The sequence below is a fragment of the Sturnus vulgaris genome, chromosome 3, assembly GCF_052056855.1.
Source record: "Sturnus vulgaris isolate bStuVul1 chromosome 3, bStuVul1.hap1, whole genome shotgun sequence".
Lineage (NCBI taxonomy): Eukaryota > Metazoa > Chordata > Aves > Passeriformes > Sturnidae > Sturnus > Sturnus vulgaris.
This window is the reverse complement of record NC_142245.1, coordinates 28037086-28055533: the sequence shown is the minus strand read 5'-3', so window position 1 is coordinate 28055533 and position 18448 is coordinate 28037086. Positions and strand designations below refer to the sequence as shown.

At 43.0% G+C, this 18448-nt stretch overlaps 1 protein-coding gene across 1 annotated transcript in view; it reads right to left on the bottom strand.

Annotated features, from left to right (window-relative positions):
* The window catches only part of EPAS1 (endothelial PAS domain protein 1), a 76027-nt gene extending 59954 nt beyond the window's left edge, over nt 1–16073 (bottom strand). The window contains exon 1 of the mRNA XM_014877266.2: nt 15792–16073. Coding sequence (XP_014732752.1) covers nt 15792–15817 — 26 coding nt within the window. The 5' untranslated portion in view covers nt 15818–16073. The remainder of the gene's footprint in view (nt 1–15791) is intronic.
* Between the last annotated feature and the right edge of the window lie 2375 nt (nt 16074–18448).

The window sequence follows — 18448 nt, the reverse complement described above, 5'->3', positions numbered from 1 at the left end:
ATGCTGCTAGAGCTGTTTGGTCAAGCCATACTAGGATTTCTGGCTTTGCATCTGTCAAAAATGCAGTATGTGTAAAACATGTCCCCAAGAAGTGCTCGTATTCCCAATACTATAAAATGGTTTGCTAAATGTCAGTGGTATCACCACTCTATTACTCTGACAATTCTCCAAGTATAGTATTAGTTGGACTGTAGCCATTAAAATGTTGATCCTAAGAATACAAGGTAATAAACCAGACTATAGCCTACAGCCTTTAAGTGACCAGGAAAGCTCTCATAACACACATTACCCAGTAAAAGTTTATTTTCCATTAAATTAAGCAGATTCAAAGACAGTGTTGCAAGAAATCATATGTAGGCAGCATGACGTTTTCTATGACAACTGGATAACCTGGATTCATGGAAAAGATGATGGTATGAGACAATTTAAACAGAATCTCACATAACTGTGATGACTAAGTCAATTCTAATGCTTTCTCTTAAAATGATTCTTCTGCTTCTTCAAAGCAGATGGTATTTAACTGGAAGATGATACATGAACTGGGAACTATAATAGAAAAAAATCAGTACAGTCTATTGAGTAAGTTTAGAAACATACTGAAGTGACTATTTTGTCATCTCTACTCTTCAGCTTTTCAAAGCCATGCCAGGAACAGGTTTGCCAAAGAATATGGGTAACAGTTTGAAAACTGTGTTTAAACTCTGTAGAAAGTGTCAAGTTAGACAAACATCTTTCTGAAAATGAGTTACTGACAAAGCTCTGTAAGTACACATAGCGTTTTACATATAGCTACATGTGCAAACACAAATACTTAGAAAATAATCAGCACACACACAGTGACGTGGCACAAGCTGCTGTGAAATACACTTTCAAAACACATATAAATAATCTAGGCTAGTAAATGGTAGACATTATTAAATACACTTGCTTCAACAGTAATGCAAAACTAATGGATATTATAACCACAGACAATTGCAGAAATCAACTTGTGTGGAAGCATTAAAAACCATCAGCATGAAAATACTGTTTTCTGAAACTGCTTCCTGAAATTCCTACCATAGTCTTTAACAATCTGGATAACCGGAGCACGTTTTCAAGGCACATGTAAGGACTTTTAACTGAGGGATTATTAGCAATACAAGAATTTCCGAGCGCTCCGAAATCGCGCTTCCATTGCGCGCTGCCTCCCCCATCCTTAACATTTGTTACAGAAATCGGAGCGACAGCGGCAGGTATTTCCTAGGTGCAGTCAATCTGAAGTCGTGCCTCGCACGCTTATCTCGTCACGAGGCTGCAGCAGCCAACTTTATTGCCTCCAGACTTGTCGGCACTGACACACGCCCCCGCTGCCGGCGGTGTCCCCGTGGAAGGGAGCTTCCACTGGCGTCACCCCCGGGACGCCTCCCGCCACTGACATGGCTCGGCCGCACGTTTGCAGGACCGGCCTTTGAAAAAGTCGACCGTAGAAACCAGGCAGTGACCAGAACGAGCCGCAGTTATACAAGAAGCAAGGAAATATTATGCAAGACCACAGGAAGTCAGAGGAGACAGCATTCTGGGCAGGCCTGGCAAGGAGTCTGTGTGAACTTCAGCTAACAAGCAAAGCTCGGTCATTGGCGCCAAATTCAGCAGAGAACATTCCCAGTGCTGCAAAGGATAACACTCCCCATGCTTTTGCCAGTGGGCTGCCTTCCAGGACGCCATGTACCTGATGAAATGCAGATAAACCCAGGTCTTACTTTTCGCCAAGTTTTCACTTATTTTTAAAATCTGAGGCATATTTTGGTGCAACACTTGTTAGAAGTGGCAAATGGTTTATTTTCATGGCTTTACTAATAGATCGCTTGCTCTTACACTCCCGGTAATTTCAACTACAATAAGTGACCTACAAAGCAAACGTTTGGCAGAAGCCTCATTTTTTCCACACATCTTGCCCATCTCTACCTCAAGGCTCTCTGCTAATAGGATATCTGAGGATTATGGATTCCTTTTCCCTTGGCATTTTGGAATGACCTCTGAAAATACACTTGGTGTGAAAGGATGACACCCACCTTGCACATAACTATACTATTTTAGTCTGTTCCAACGTCAAAAGTAATTGCTTTGGGGGCTGGTTTTGGTTTTTTGGTTTTTTTTCATTTTTGAAAGCTACCTCACACAGGTCCTAATTGGAGAAGACATCCATTAAAATGCATCAAACTTGGTTTCCCAAATGACTGAAAACATTTGCCTTAATTTGGTAAGCATTCATCATCTAGCAATACATGAGTTCAGAGAGGGTTTTATGCTTTGTTCCAGGATTCACCTTTAAAACATCAGTGATATAATGCTTGAGGTGGAAATCCAGTTTTAGGTTCACACACACATACTGCCAAATAAGAAGCACAGCATGCAGAGTCTTACACAACACAAAACAATTACCAATTGTGATGAGAGTAGACAAAGCGTTCTCAAGAGAATCTATTTTATGTTTGTAATCACCCTCAAAAAACACACAATAGCACTCTCCTCCCAGCAAATACATAATACAAACAAAAACCAAACAGTAATACTGCCTCGACTGGGGGAAGTGATTCTGAGAAGTATAAGAGATCTTCAGTAGATACCAACTGCCAAAGCTAATGAACCAATTTTAAAAGTTTTCATCATTACCTTTGCTTATGGGAACAACAAAAACACAACTCTTAACAGGAGATTCCCGCCTCCAATGCGGTTTGCACATGAAAAGGTTCCCATAACCTACGGCTCTTGCAAAAATAATTAAACAAGCACTGCAACAACACAGGAAAGTGAAAATGTTCATGGTGACAATGCCTTCATTGTTACTGCCAGTATAACAATGCCCAAAATTAATCATAACCCCAACAATCAAACCAACGCACACACAGTTGGGCCTCTCCAACCAAAACAGATCTTTCTTCAGCTGGATCCAGAGTTAGAGCTGTTGAGAAGTGCAGTTGTTCCTCCAGTTGAAGTCAGAGATTCTTGTCCAGCAGAAACAAGCCTAGCTGCACTTCCCAAGGCCTGAGTGAAGTATATACACTGGTGGTTTTAATGTGGGCTACAAGAGCCCAGAGTACTGAGTGTTCGTATTAATCAGAGTAGCACAGCAGCTTCTTCATCCAAAACCAGTAAGGTCTAAGCACACTGAAACACTCGGAAACACCCAGAGTAAGGAACAGCATTTTATCCGTATCTATTTCTGCCAAATAGCTCACAGAAAGTTTTTAAAACGTCCCAAGGGTTAACTAGCGAACCACGCTACAAAAGCAACAAGGGCGCTAGCAAAAACACACTTCTCCAGACTCCTCTGACTCCTGGTGGATCCTGGAATCTGCAGCACAGCAAGCTCCAAGCCTGTAGCTAGCTGGCACCTAGACTTCTTCAGCCATAGGAAGTCTTTTGTCTCTACAGGGAAATGGACTTGTGGCTGAAACTTTTCCCTGTAGCCATTACAACACCTACTCCCAGTTACTTAATATCCTTGAGGTCTCTACAGCTCTATCAGAAATGGAGGCAGACACACTATAACCATGTAAACCTTGATCCCTTAAGGAAACAAGCTAGAAGAGGCTAATTCACCTAATCACTGTCTCAATCTATTAACATTTCTTTTGATTTCCAAGTAGTTCACTGAGCCATGATCCTTCTCCAAACTTACCATATGCAATTCATATTCAGCTACAGCAAACTATTATATATCTACAACCACAAGCACAATGAGGTATTTACTTCCTCTGAGATGGAGAGGGAGATGTTTTGACTCTCAGTAGCAAGTATATCTCTAGGTTGAGGCCTTCTCTTTATTTTCTTTCAGTACATTGATTTCATATTCCACGTCTTCACTAAACATCTCCTGGTATGTGGGCAAACAGACTGCACTGAAATACACTTGCTCACCAAATCTTCATTCTTACAAGTGTAAATCAGAATTGGCTTCCTGTACAAGTAACAGTGTAAGAACAGATGCTTGTTTTACTCTCCTCATACATTACATTTGCTTAATCCACCAGCTAAGACCTGAATTAATATGAACATGAAACCCACTTTTAAGAGGGATGAAGGTTTACATCACACAGAGCTGAGATTTTATTTTACTTAAGAGCATTTTCACAAAGCGGTACCCAGAGGTCTGAGGCAGGAACAGAACTCCATTTTGACAGAAGTTCTAGACATTATGGACATGGAGTTTTTTTGGTACAAAAGCCAGAGCACTCCAACTGTTAATTAAGGTACAAAGAGAAACTTAGGAAACCAAATCAACAAGAGTGCACAGCTCAACAAATGACTCAGTAGGCCCCTTCCATGGCTGTAACCTACTCAAAATGCAATATAACATGAAATCATTTTATATTTGCGCTGTATTCATCACATGACTCCCTCTGAAGGAATGCTCTATAATGACTTCACGTTGGCAGTGTTCCTTCTTAAAAGGTTTTAACAGGTCAGCTGGCAAGCACTCTTCTTTCAGCTCTGCCTTCTGCTCCGCATTAGCCATCACTGCACCCAAAATCCCTACTGTGACCTGCAATGCAGATTTTGCTCCCTGCTCATTTTATTCCCTAGTTAGAAGAGCCCTGAAAAGTTCCTATTTAAATAAGCACCATTTGCTGTCATCTGCTTCCTTTAAAATACTTCTTTTTAAAAGTGTCAGAAAGCAATAGTGCCAGTCACTCTGGTTCATTGCTTCATATCTGCCGTTGGAGAAGCTGGAATTTAGTTACACCATGTTTACAGTGACATTTAGGTTTGAGGGGCGGGGGATGTTGTCCTAAGATTTGGCAGGCAAAGGGAAAGAAGTGCTATACAGATAACACAGCTTCTTGCACTATCTTCTTCAGGGCCTGCGCACACAGCGTGCAAAGCTGCCAAGTCTGTCTAAAATGTTGGGCTCTTCTCACTGTTTCTTCTTTACACTCTAAACACTGTGTGAGCTCCGTCTTCAGGCCCACCTGGCACCTGTATGCAAGAGAAACCTTAACTGAGTGAAGATCCACAGGCTTCAGTCTCTGGGAATGAGATTGTGTACTGACCTCTAAACCCATGTCACATTAACCCTATGTGCCAGCACTCTTCTACTTTCTTACAGCTCTCAGTTCAAAGAAACAGAGAGCAAATGACTACTGGCTGAAACCCTGCTGAACTCTTCATCTGCAGAAAAGACCGGTTTTATTGTGATGGTCAAGCCCTCCTTTTCACTCTTATTGCCCTGCGGGTTGCTCACCTGCCTGCCCCGTGATGAAATCTGAAAGAATAAGGGATTTTATCATCTCTGAGATGCTTTCAGGGTGTTGCAATCTCCTGCTGCCGCCACCAACACCCCCACCTTCTCAATTGCTTGGGGCGTCTAAATTGCACATGGATCTTATATGACAGGAGGACAAATTCAAAGGTGAAGCAAACGAAGGCGTAGGTCACCCGTCAGCACGTGGGTGTAACCTACATATTGAGGGATAATATGGAGTGGTGCAGTAAAGAAAGCAATTAACTAGGCAATATAGGAGTGAGAGATAACCAAACTCCTTCCACATGACAACCTCCTATTAAAGCATTTTCAAGTTAGGTTTATTCTACAAGCTTCTTGCCAACATATCTACAGCATTGTATTAGGCATAGAAATAAAGCCACTATTTTAAAAAGTTTACAGTTTAAATAAATAAGACACACAAAGGGTGGAAGGAAGGATGTACTACCATCCCAGTTTTCCAGACTGGAGAGCTAGGATAACTACAGTGACCAGTCAGACCGCACTGTCCAGGCTACATTATCAATGCAATGGCCTGAGTACTGAGGAAAATAAAAAGCTGGGCAGAGCAAGGGGATTTCAGAGAGGGTGTGGAGGGGAAAGGAGGCAGAAGAAGCAACTGCAGAGACCAGACCCACTTGCTGAAGCTGTTGTTCAGCAGCCAGGTCAGCAACAAGACACTACTTTCACAGCCAGCTCTACTGAGAGCGGCGACCAAGCTCAAGAGACAGAATCTAAAACATGATTTTATTCAGCTTCACTGCACTTTGGCCCAGGTCCCCATGCCAGAGAGGCTTTGTTCAGGCCAGTCATGCAGCTGACAAACAAAAGTAGGGTTGGGGGGTTGGTTTTTCTTAAATGGGAAATAATGGCTGTTTCGAAACATCGGCATTAAGTTTCCCTCAAGATATCTGCACTTGCTTCTAGTTCATTTTCAAGCCAGCACATGCCTAAGCAAACGAGATAGTCCCCTTTTGTGAATCACTGGGAACATAAATACGGCTTTGCTGTTACGTAAAAAAGCCAATAGAAGCATTAAGACAACTTGAGCACAGAAAGGATGTTCCCATAAAAACGTCCCTCTGATTAGTAATGGCAATAAACACATCCTTCAAATCATTCACAGGGAAAAAAACCAAGAACCAGATTTATTAACACAAACTGATAATCTTACAGCTGCAGCACAAAAACAGCCCACCCGCAGCTGAACCAAGCTATGCTCCCTCAGTGAAATGTGACATCTTCCACCTAAACACGCACAAAAAAGTGCTGCATTAAGCAATGAAGGGGGTCAACACCCCCAAATGTCTGCCTTCCCTTAAAAGAGTAAATAACACTGTTTTGTTAAGACCAAGTATAATTTTCTGTCTTGAGGCATTGGTTTTCTCCTCTGCAAGCAGAAGTCAGCCATCCCATGTGCAAGAACTGGCGAATTCCAACTCTCTGCATTCTTTGATGTGCAAGACAACCTTATAGGACAACGGGAATTGTGTCTCCCAGGTCAATATGGGGACAACTGGAAAAAGTAAACCAAGAGCCACATTTGTGATGGTTTTCCTTTGCAACAGCGGAGGAATGGGAAAAGCCAGCAGTAGGCAAAGGCTCGCTGTTTTTCCAAAAACCATATGGTGAAGGCAATGCGCAGAGGCAATTCCAAAATGCCTACCCTTTCCCAAAGACTCTCCACCTTCACTGAATCAGATAAATGCAGCTTTTCCAGAAGAATCATCTGGCAAAAACTATAGGAAAATACCAAAAGCACTTTCACCAATTTGCAGTCTTCTCTCACAGGTTATGAAACACAGTGGAGGCAACTGAGACCTTTCAAAAAAAAAAACAACAAACCAAACCAATCCTGGAGTGGTGTACAGCTGCTGTAACTGGTCACTGGATTTGTATTCCAGAGAAATATTGCCTAAAGACTCACGGCATGATAAAGCCATTTAATGCTGAATCTCTTCTCACACATCCACGTAGGATGCTGACATTCCATAGATCACTCAAAAGCCATTTTTGTTGTAAGCAAACTTCCTATCAGCTTTAAGTCAATATTCGCCATAAATACCTAAGAGTCTGAAGACACTGTCATTGCCATCAGCTAACGAGTTTGTTATTTCATCATAATGCCACACAAAAATCTAACCAGGAACAACAGTGCTTATCATCTCAGAAGATACTTTGCTATTTGCAACGATTTTTGGATACAAATTGCACAGCCAGCTAAAATCTGGGCACATTCCTAGCAACATTCCCCATTTACAAGTGTAGAAATACAGAGTGAGGTTGCTTCTTAATGTCTTAAAGATCTTTGATGTATTTTGACAATAAGTACCCAATAATACCTAGAATTTACTGGCAGAGAGGGTGATACAATTGTGAATGCACAGGGCCTGAAGACCAACAGCAGCCAGAGAATGTCCCAAACACAATGGCTGAATAGGATTGCTTTGTAGTTTATCATACAAATGCAAGTGCAAACGACTACAGCTGTGATACCAAGAGTTTAAGCACCTTTTTATGGCAGTAAATACCTTAGATATGCAAATGGTGAAACAAAATACAAGGAATGTTCTTTAAAGCATACTTCCACAACCTTTATAAAAGCTGCCTAATAACCATCCCACTTCATACTTGCTTCAGCTTATTACCTAAGCAAATATTTATCTTACAAGAGTATGAATATATCTTAAATGAAAAATACTACACAGTAAATTTTGAACATCATCAGACAACTTGCACCAAAATTATGAGCCCTTAATGGATTTTTTCCCATGCACATTTAAAAAGCTTCATAAGGCTCCTGACATAACAAATGAGCACCAGCTTTCCCTTTAAGAAGAGAAGCATAGGGCACATTTTTAAGATTTCACACAACTTATTCAGGCCACTGAACTGGATTCTTAAACTGAAACCATTCAGCAAACCACCTTCTGTGTATGAGATAATATATATATATATAAGGGATTCATAAGCTGACTATGTAAAGAAAACATGTGTACTAGGCCAAAGGTGGATATCACCTGGGATGACTATATTTCAAGATATTATTATATCTGCCTCTTAAAGCAATAGCTTTCCTGGGAAAGGCAAACATGTCTATCTCTCAGCATATGCAGGCAGGTTTTCGAGAACACTGCTCTGAAATTATCAGTCCTCTGAGAACAAGTTCAGAATTCTGTAAACATGCTGTTTTCATCTCTCCCATATTTTGACTTCCTTGTCTGTCTGTCAAGAGCCAGTGAGGGGTTATGGAGGGCCTTCATTGCTATGTTTTCAATTATACTACAGTCTTTAAAAAGCTGTTCACATAACCAAAGCTAGAGAAGACCTTTGTCATTGCCAAGTCACACTTCCTGCCTAACCCAAGCCAAAGACGACTAAGTATTTTCATCAGACCTGGTAACTTGTCTAAGCAATTGCAGTTTTTGAAAGACTGGGACTGTTTGGAATTCAAGGCTTTAAGTAAAGAGGGCCTTGTAAATAGTGTAAAAGGAATACCTAATATTTTGATTTAGCACATAAACTTGAAGATTTCTCCTGAAAGGAAGACAGGAATCTGATTGAGGTCAAGCCACCAAACGAGACATATGTATGTGTGTGGTAGACTTTGGTACAGCTAAGATCTGGAAAAAAACCCAATTAAGTCTAACATCAGAAAAGAAAGACAAATTAAAAAAAACATTACATTAACAAGAGACTAATAATTACTTAAGTCTCATTCAAATTAATATAAAACATCTGGTTTTCAATTAACAACACAACGGAACACAGGAAGCCTTATGAAAATGAAGCCAAATCTAAAATGTTTCAGCAGTCTCCAAATGTCTTGACAATTTCTCAACCCAATCCCTTAATTTTAGTCTAGCTAAAACTACAACACTAGCTCTTGTTTCCCTTGTGCTCTGGAAAATTATTTTCCAAGAAAATATTTGTTTTTACAGAAAATATTCACCACTTGCATCTGCAGCTTTCCCAGTAATGGGCTTGGTAGCCTATTGTTCAAAATTTGCACTTTATATCTTACCTTCATTTGCCTAACTCTAACCAAATATATTTTGAAATATTAGATAATAAGTAACAAATATTTACAATAGATTAAGTTCACGTTTCAGTAGTTCCAAATTATTTTCTAAATTATACCAGTAATCTTATTACACATACACCTTCAGACAGACTGCTTGCTATCAAGTGCCATAAGTTACACCCGTGTGATTCACACATTAGGAGAGCTGCTCTGTTTAAAAAAAACAAACAAACCCAAAACCCAGCCACACTGCCCTCCCAAAAAAAAAGTCGCCATGCGCAACGGTCCCCATATCACTTCTAATTTTAGCTTTTCCTTAGATAAAACAATTTCCTGAAACAAAAAGAGACTGCTCACACTCTTCTAGCTCCAAAATGTTATTGTAAAAGGATTGTTATTTGTAGAAGTAGTTCAATGCACACAATGTTTCATATCCAAATATAAAGGGATGTTTCAGTGCTTCAGCCTTCTGTTCTGCCAGGGCTATGGAGAAGGAGGTGAAAACAACTAGGATTTACTGTTGTTTGTTTGTTTTGTTTTTTTCCATGGGGAGGGGGGAGTTAAAGAATGAGGCAGGCTACAGAGAGCAGTGTAGGACCCTGGACTTATCGCTGTTCATTCACATATATGAAAAAAGACAAGCAAACAAATCCCAGCCAAATCCCATAACAGTCCGGTTGTTCTCTCCATCAAATTCCTGCTTTACAGCCTGTCCAAATTCTGGCCTGGAGGTTTCATTCATGCATGTCACAGCTGGGATTTAGGGACATACCTCAAGAAGTAACAGCTGGAGGAATAGCCAGGCACAGGCAAGATGCAGTTTGAGAGATGTTTCTTGTTGGAAACACCAATAAAAATCTCTTTGACCAAACAGTCAGTTTGGTTCTACAGATTTTCCACAAGTACTTGAGATTAAAACACATGCTACTTAATGTTTGTCTGAAAGCAAATCAGTGCATAAATACATACACAGGAGAACAAAGCAGGATTTGTAACTTGGGGGGTAGTTCAACATATTTATGTGAAGAATCAAAACCACTGAGGAGCTGTATTATCCCGGTTTTGTCCTACTTGAGAGCACAAACAAAATAAAAAAGTGGTTTTTCCTCCTGCTCAAATGCACAGAATTTGTTCATAAAGCTGCAATAAGCCAGTATTAATTGTCCACCCACAGGCTAACATAAAGTATGTGCAAAGTTTCTGAATTTTTCAGACAATCTTCTTGGAGGCAACACCCTAAACATTCCCCTAAATCAAAGAAAACTGCTGATTCCACACATTAGCATACAGAGAAAGGGTCAAGACCAGGGCACCTCTTTGACTGAAGATCAGACATAAAAATTCGGCTAAAGCAACTTTGCTTCTTGTCTGGCAAAAGATTTGATGAGTTTCTATACAGTTAATATTGAATATTTGCTGGGTCACGTAAAGCAATGGATAGAGAAGCATAATGGAGATGCTATCCAACTCCAAATGCTTTGTGATAACAGTCAAGTAAATTAAATTACAAGTCTAACTGTTTTCAGGCCCAAATATGCCCATTTAATCAAAATTTATTACGGCAGATTTTGTTTCAGCTAAATTTTCTAGACCTAAATACAGTCACAAAGGAAAGAACCAAAACCTTAATTAGATTTGAGCTGAAAAAGTAAAGAGCGTAATTAAGTGAGTTACTTTGGAACACTGCTTATTTATCAGCCAACTGGCCTACTGTACTCTATTAAGCTACTTTCCAAATGCACAGTAAAACTGTTTCCCATTTAACAGACTTCAGAAAGAGTCTCCATGAAAAGTAGCTCTGTAAATATAAGAAAGAAGTTGTGGGGTTTGTTTTTTTTTATGTAAGCAGTCAAGGTTTTATCCTCAGCAGGTAACTACTTTATTATATTGCCTTTTAAGCAAATTGAGCACTAGAATGATAAATGAGAAAAAACCTGCCAGATGCATTTATATTCATACTTGCACTCTCTCTTAATTTAAGAGAAGGGCTCTGTCAACCTTGTGCCAGCTACTAGGTGTAGAACTATTTATAACTATTAAGATATACATGTCACTATGAATGTTGGAATAATTATCACAATAACATTTCACAAATAGCTTTAGCAGAATAAAACCATTCCATGTATTTAAATTATTTTTAAATACAATCTGCCTTTGTATTGCTCATTTCCTTACTCTAATGTTTATCCTAATAATAGCAGAAAGTTGAATGATTGAGGAGTTCTGCCCCCACCACACCCAACAGCAGCTCCTGCTTGGAGCCTGAAAGCAAAAATACTTAGTGTTTATGAATCCATCATACTAAGAAGTATTAGAGAAAGATATAGAGAGATCCATTTTTGAAACTCATGATGGATCTCCTGAATTCACAGCAAAAGTGCAAAACTGGTAATTAGCAGAGTACCTCAAATATGCAAGACATTCCCAATGACCCACAGAAGATAAATGTGACAGAAGATGCAGAGAAAAGGACATGACAAGGATTGTGTTTATGAAGGGCTGACAGATTTTTAGCTTGCTCTAGGGCTAAGTGCTAAACACAAGCAGAGCAAGCCCTTGGAGCATCTTTGTGAAACACAAATCCTCAGATGCCCAGATCACTTTGGGAAGATGGTACAACACAGGGAGGCACTCACACTGCACACCATTCCCACAGCAAAAGCCATTCAGGCTCCATCAAGCTGAAATACTTTGGCTCTATCAAGATGAAACCACAAGAGCTGGGCAGTAGAAGCCGAGAGCTCCCGAGCAGGCCAGGTCACTAAGGCAGAGCTCAGCCCAACCTCTGCTCCAGGTCCCTGCAGCCAAGGCAGAGCCAGGGCAGGCGAGCAGCCTGTCCTTCCTCATCCCTGCACCCTTGGGCCACCCTCTGGTAGAAAAGCCAGACATCTGTACAAATGCAGAAGGGGCAGTGAGTACAGAAACAGAAGGGCCAAAACCAAAGTAGGAGCAGTATGAGCAGCCAGGATCATTCAAGATGACCTGCAAGCTATGAAATGCCTAAATCTGTGGTGCTGAAACATAAATACAAATTGCCTAATGTTAACACACTATAAAAGCATGTGCTAAACAGCCAATTTGAACAGATTGTTCACCAGGAATTCAGGGGATCACATTTTCTTTTGATAACTCCAAATAAGAAAAACTTCAAGGGCAGATGTGAACACAGAAGCATACAGAAAAAAAATAAAATATGTGGGCTTTGCATGGGGAGATGTTGAGCAATAATAAAACTCGAACAGTGTTTTTTTAATGAAGCTGAGTAATCTACGAAATAGTTTGCAAAGGGAAGTGTTCAAAGCTCCATCAGCTGAAGTACATAAAGTGAGGTTTAAAAGAGTACAAGGACCAACCTGGGATGGCAAGAGAATGGACAAGATCATCTGTCAGCGCCATCACGGAGTAACAGGCAATAGGGAGCACACCTGGCAATAGTGATACCCAGAAAACATACTAGGGAGAACAAAACTGAGACTAAGTGTTTCTTGAAATCTGCAGTTTAACATCTTGGCACATCCAAATGTTCACATTTCCTGACATCCAAATTATATCCATTACAAGAGAGTAACTACCTGAGCTCTGAAGAGCTGTGCCATCAGGGCAGTTTCCTCATCCTGAGGAGAAGCAGCCAAGAGTGACCTCAGCTTGGCAAAACTACTCTCCTGAAGGAAAAGTCAGTGAAAATTGAGACACAAAGCATCTCATTAGAGGGGCTCAACATTAAATAAAGCCCTAAGTAAGAGGGCAAATGAAAGCTGTCTATTACCTAGACAATAACTGGGGGCAATCCCATTTCTTTACTATCTGGACCAGAAGAAGTTAAACAGATTTATGTAACATTACATGGTTATGGTCACAAAACATATTGTGTAATTACATGGGGATCACCCTGAGCTGCAAAATCAGTTTATTTTCATACAAGTGGAAAACAAACAGAGAATTCCCCAAGTAACAACACAACTGAAAAGGTGAAGCCAAATGATGCATCCTTCACAGTGGTGCTTGACTTGTCCTCAGCCTGGTTTCAAACTTTTCTCAAACAGACACTGTTCTCCATCCAGAACCATCCATTCCTAACAAAATAACTGTGTCTTGCAAATAATTAAAAAACACATCAAGATGTTATATCAGACTGTTCTAATTACATTGGGACTTACTCACTACTTATTGTTGTACTGCAGTGATCACAGATACTTTTCCCTTAGCTTCTACTATTTTGCTAAAATGTGTTATGCCCTTTTATTGCTCCTTGATTATCTTCCTTAGAACATTTATTAACAGTAAGAGAACTGCTCCTCAACATAGTTTCAGAGCTTCCTGGAAATCTGGTAACACCGTCCCACCTTCTCTCCATGAAAGTGATTTATAAATGCTATTAGCAAGCTAGGTTAGATATCCTAGCTGCATATCTAGATAGAGATCAAGCAAACAATACAGTAACTGTTGAACTCAAGGCAATAAACCTACTTTCTAAGAGTACTGCAAAATTAATAAAGCAAAACTACTTTGTTTCAACAGGCTACATAGGTACATCCCCAGTAGGGATATCCACAGAGCACTGAGAGGGAGGCACAAGCCAGCTGTCCGAACCCCTCATACGACACTCTCCCAGCTCTTCCACAAACATTAATTTATGCAACAGTCCCATGAACTAGATAACAATTAGGCTACTTCTGAGAGAAACAGAAAAATTGTCACTGAATGTCACAATATTAGAGTCAGGATCAGGGTTCAGACTTCAATCCTGTGAAGCTTGTGTTGTATCTGAAGAATATTTCCACAAACCCCTTCAGTGTGCTGTCCTGCAAGATTAGACAGCGTTCAATCCTTCACTCTGCTTGAAAGTAAGAGGTTGAAACTGAAAAGATTAAGAGTGCCCCATTAAAAAGAGGTGATACAATGAATGCAGTGTATTTCCAATACATACACTATTTCATCCTGTTGCCTTATAAACTATTATAACAGATTTTTATAACTACATTGTACTGTACTGTAGTTTCTTACTTTTTCAACGTAAGACACAAAATGTACGTATATTTTGTACTCTGCACTCTAGAAGAAAATACACTTGAGACTGTTTAACCTTAATATGTTAATGTCTGATAATTGAGGAAAACAGAACTACATGGAAAAGGTATGATTTACACTACTATACATCCCCTATGACATCGTCAAAGGGTGACTCAATAAAAAAGGAGCTATTATACAAACAAAAACCCAGGGTTTAAAGTTTACCACATCATCAACTGGATAGTACGCATGACAACATAATATTCTTAGTCTATATAAATGACAACATAAAATTCTTAGTCTGTAAACCACATCACTTATAGAGAGAATATATATCCAGAACAGTAACCTATGCTATTATCAAACCTATTATCAAATCGACGGATCCTTGTGACTGCCTGCTGTATAAGACAGACTGAATACATATCCTTTTACAAGATTTCATAGATTTTTATTCACTTGCTTAGTTTTCCCCATGTCCGTGACCTCGCTCATCCATAGGAATTGTTTATAGCTTTGGAGTAACAAGCAGATAATTCTTCTCTTAGTCTCCACCTGTAGCTTCTGTGTTATGGACGGCCGAGTTTTATTTTGACGTTTGTTCTCACGAACCGACAACAAAACACGCTCTTTGATAAACTACAAAACCACCAGTGCGTTACTCTGATTCCCTCTGGAAGGGTGGCTCTGGCAGCGTAGGAATGTCTAGCTTTCCATCTGTCTCGAAGGGCAGCAACAAGCGAGGCGCTGGGCACTGCTGGGGCTCTCGGCCCTCCGGGAAAGCCGGCTGACAGCTGAGGAGCTCCATGACCCGCGGGAGATGCACCGCGGCCAGCGCCTCGGAATGGAGCGAGGAGGTGTCGAAATATTTACACAGCCTGGCAACTTCATCCACGCGACTTCAATTATGAAACACATTTATCTAAAGAGGGCTGCTACCTCCAAAACCCCCGTCCTCAACTGAAAAATAGTTTCCTACTACCTCTGTCCTCGCTGACACCAGCCGTGCCATGGCGTACACGGCAGTGGCCGCACACCGGCGGGCTGCCCTGCTGCCCTGCTGCACCTGCCCGCAGCCCGGCACGGCCGGGGCCGCTTTGGCGGGGCCGGGAGCGCTGCCGGCCGCGGTGCCCGGCGGGGCGACTCCCGGGGCTCGGCTCCCCGGGACAGGCGCTTCCCAGCTCGGCTCCCGGGGCTCGGCTCCCCGGGACAGGCGCTTCCCAGCTCGGCTCCCGGCCGCTCGGAGCGCGGCTTGCGCCCCAGCACTGCTCCCCTGCCCTTCTCCCCGTCCGGGCTGGGCGAACTAACTCGCTCCCTTCGCAGCCGCTCCCCGCCAAGGCTCCGGGTCGAGCCCTCGCACAGGAGCCCTGGCGGGGGGAGGCGAGGCCGCGCCGTCCCGCCGGCAGTGCCCCTCGGCCGCTGCCCGGGGGGAATCCCGCGGCCGAAGGGGAGAGCCGCAGGAGGAGGGCGCAGCGGCCCGAGCAGCCCGGCGCCTCGCCCGCGGCCCCTCACCTTTTCTTCTCCTTGTCAGCTGTCATCGCGGCGGCTGCTGCCGGCTCCTGCGCCGCCTCTCGGGCCGGGCCGCGCTCAGCACCTGCCCGCGGGACGCGGGGCTCGGCGGGCGGGGAGCGGGCTCCGGTTCTGCCGGGTCGCCCCCGAGGCGGGCGTACAGTCTCAGGACACTGCCGAGGATTGTACGGCCCGCCCGGGGGAGGCGGTGGCGGCGGCGGCTGCTGCGGCGGGACAGGAGCGACGCGGCGACGGGGCTGTACAGCTCGGCGCCGCCCGCAGAAAGTTCTCACTTTAAACCTTGGGCCGCCGCTGGCCGCGGGGGCAGGGCCGGCCCCCTCCGCCCGGGACCCGGCCCGGCACGGCCCGGCCCCGCCGCCGCCGCCGCGCCCGCCAATGGGGGCCGCGGGGCGCCCCGGGCTCCCCGCCCCCGGCACCGGCCCGGCCGGGGGTCAGCGGGGCCGCTCCGCCCCGCCAGCGCCGCTGGGGCTGCGGCGGGGCTCCCGCACACGGGCACCGGCCCCGCCGCCGCTCGCTTATTTTTTAGTTATTGAAGTTTTTGGTTATTAAACTTTCTTTCTTTTTTTTTTTTTTTTTTCTCAAGAGTGGTATCTCCCCGCCGGTGCGGTCCGAGGACCACCGCAGCACCTGCGCGGCGGTCGCGGAGCCGCCCCGGCACCGAGCGCTGCTCCCGCAAGCGGGGAGCCGCCCCGCCCTCGCCCCCTGGAGCGCCCCCCGTTCAGCCCGAGGCTGGGGGTGTTGAAGAAATAAGTTTAAAATGACGAAAATAAAAGCAGCAAGGACGGTGCGGGCTCGGGGCGAGGCTCCGGAGCCATCGCAGGCGTGCGGGGCCGCCCCGCTCCGGCCCGGCTGAGCTCGGCACGGGTCGCGCACGGAGGACAGGGAGAGCGGCGGCGGCTGGGGGCAGAGGGATGTGCAAGGAAGCAAGGGCTGTACTTTTGCCTCCTTGATGGGACTTCCTTCCTCTCCTTGTTTTTTTCGATTTTATTTTCTGTATCGTGATGCGTATTTCAATTCAGGCACTTTTAAAACTCGTGGTTGATGACACATGGTGAAGCGAGTCTGTGGCAAGTGCCAAAGCTCATCTCATGCTAGCACCTGCTATGGCTTGCTGCAGTTAAGATAAATGTATATAATTTTTTAAAACCCTCTTGCTTTGATTTCTGTTTATTTTACACCAAAGAAACTAATCTTCATAGACAAGGGATTATGAGAATTTTTCCGATCCTGTCTTTCAGCATGGTAGAAACTTCAGCCTTATCCTCATGGTCTCTAGAGCTTACCTTACATTTTTATATCTTGAACCAAATGCACACCTTTACGTTAGGCTGCACGAGGTGTTCTTTACTTCTGGAAAATGGAAGTACTGTGGGCAACATGAGCCAAACAAGACTTATTTCTTGCTAATTCACATTTGAGCCATTTCCCTATGCCATTTCAGAGGCTGGTTTGTATACAATGGGTCAGAGGGTGTTTTCCTTTTCTTTTATACAGTATGAAAGTTTAAAGAAATGCATTTGGGTTTGAATTTGCATACTCTGCTCTCAAGTCTGAAAAGGGCTACACATGCTTACACAGCAACAGCCTAATTATGTGGTAACAGTTGGTTTTTTTTCTTGTTATACAAGAGAACCTAAACAAAAGAAACCCACAAATATTTAAAACCTAAGTAAACTTAGTCAAACAGAATTTGTGTATGCAGGACTAAATTTAACCTTCTGGGAATACGAGAATGCAATAGGATCAAAGAACCAAGTCACTCATTTCCTAGATTAAATAGACCTCTTCGTCCTTCATTGATCTCTGCTGATGTCAATGCTCCTTGCTATATCTTAAAGCACTTCACTCGGATAAACAACTTGCCTTCAAAAATCAGACAAGAAAAGCATTCAAACTGACTAAATCTAAACCACTCAGTAAATTTTAATTATTTCACATCTAGCTCATTGGGCAGACTCCTGTTGGCTCTGCCTACATGGATACGGTGTAGTTGATTAACAGCGTAAATCTCTCGCTCTGCAGGGCCTGAGGGTGCTTTGACAATGGGAGAATTCACATCTGAGAGCCGCTCAAGAGCCACCCCGGGTCCTGCCCTCCTCTGCACAGACAGCTTGGTGGGCTCCGGCACACGTCAGTTCCCAGAAAAACAGGACTCTTGCTGCTGCATCGGGAAGGTGAAGCAAGCAAGACTGAGTGATTCTTACAGCTCCCTTAGAGCTTCAGTTCTTGAAGTTGTCTATGCTATTATTTCTGGCAAATGAGCTTCCCATCTTGAACATGAAGGAAAAAATGGCCTGTCCTCTAGAGCTTACTTTAGTTATTAATTCACTCTCTTTCCCAGGACTGTTCAGGGAGGGGAAGATCAAATGTATCTTTAATACCACTGTCAATTTACTAGATACATTCTGTGGTGATAAAGAACCCCACAGCACCTTCAGGGAGGCTTGCTAGAGTTTCTCATTGCTGGAGAACAGTGGAGAGAATCATATAATTTAATTTTCAAATGCATCTCATTACTACTTTAATTTCCTTTATGATGAGTCAGTATTTATTAACAGCAATACCCACCATAATGTGGACTTTCTCTAACCTTGTACTACTCAGAATCTTCGATAGGAACTACACCCTTAGTGAGCACA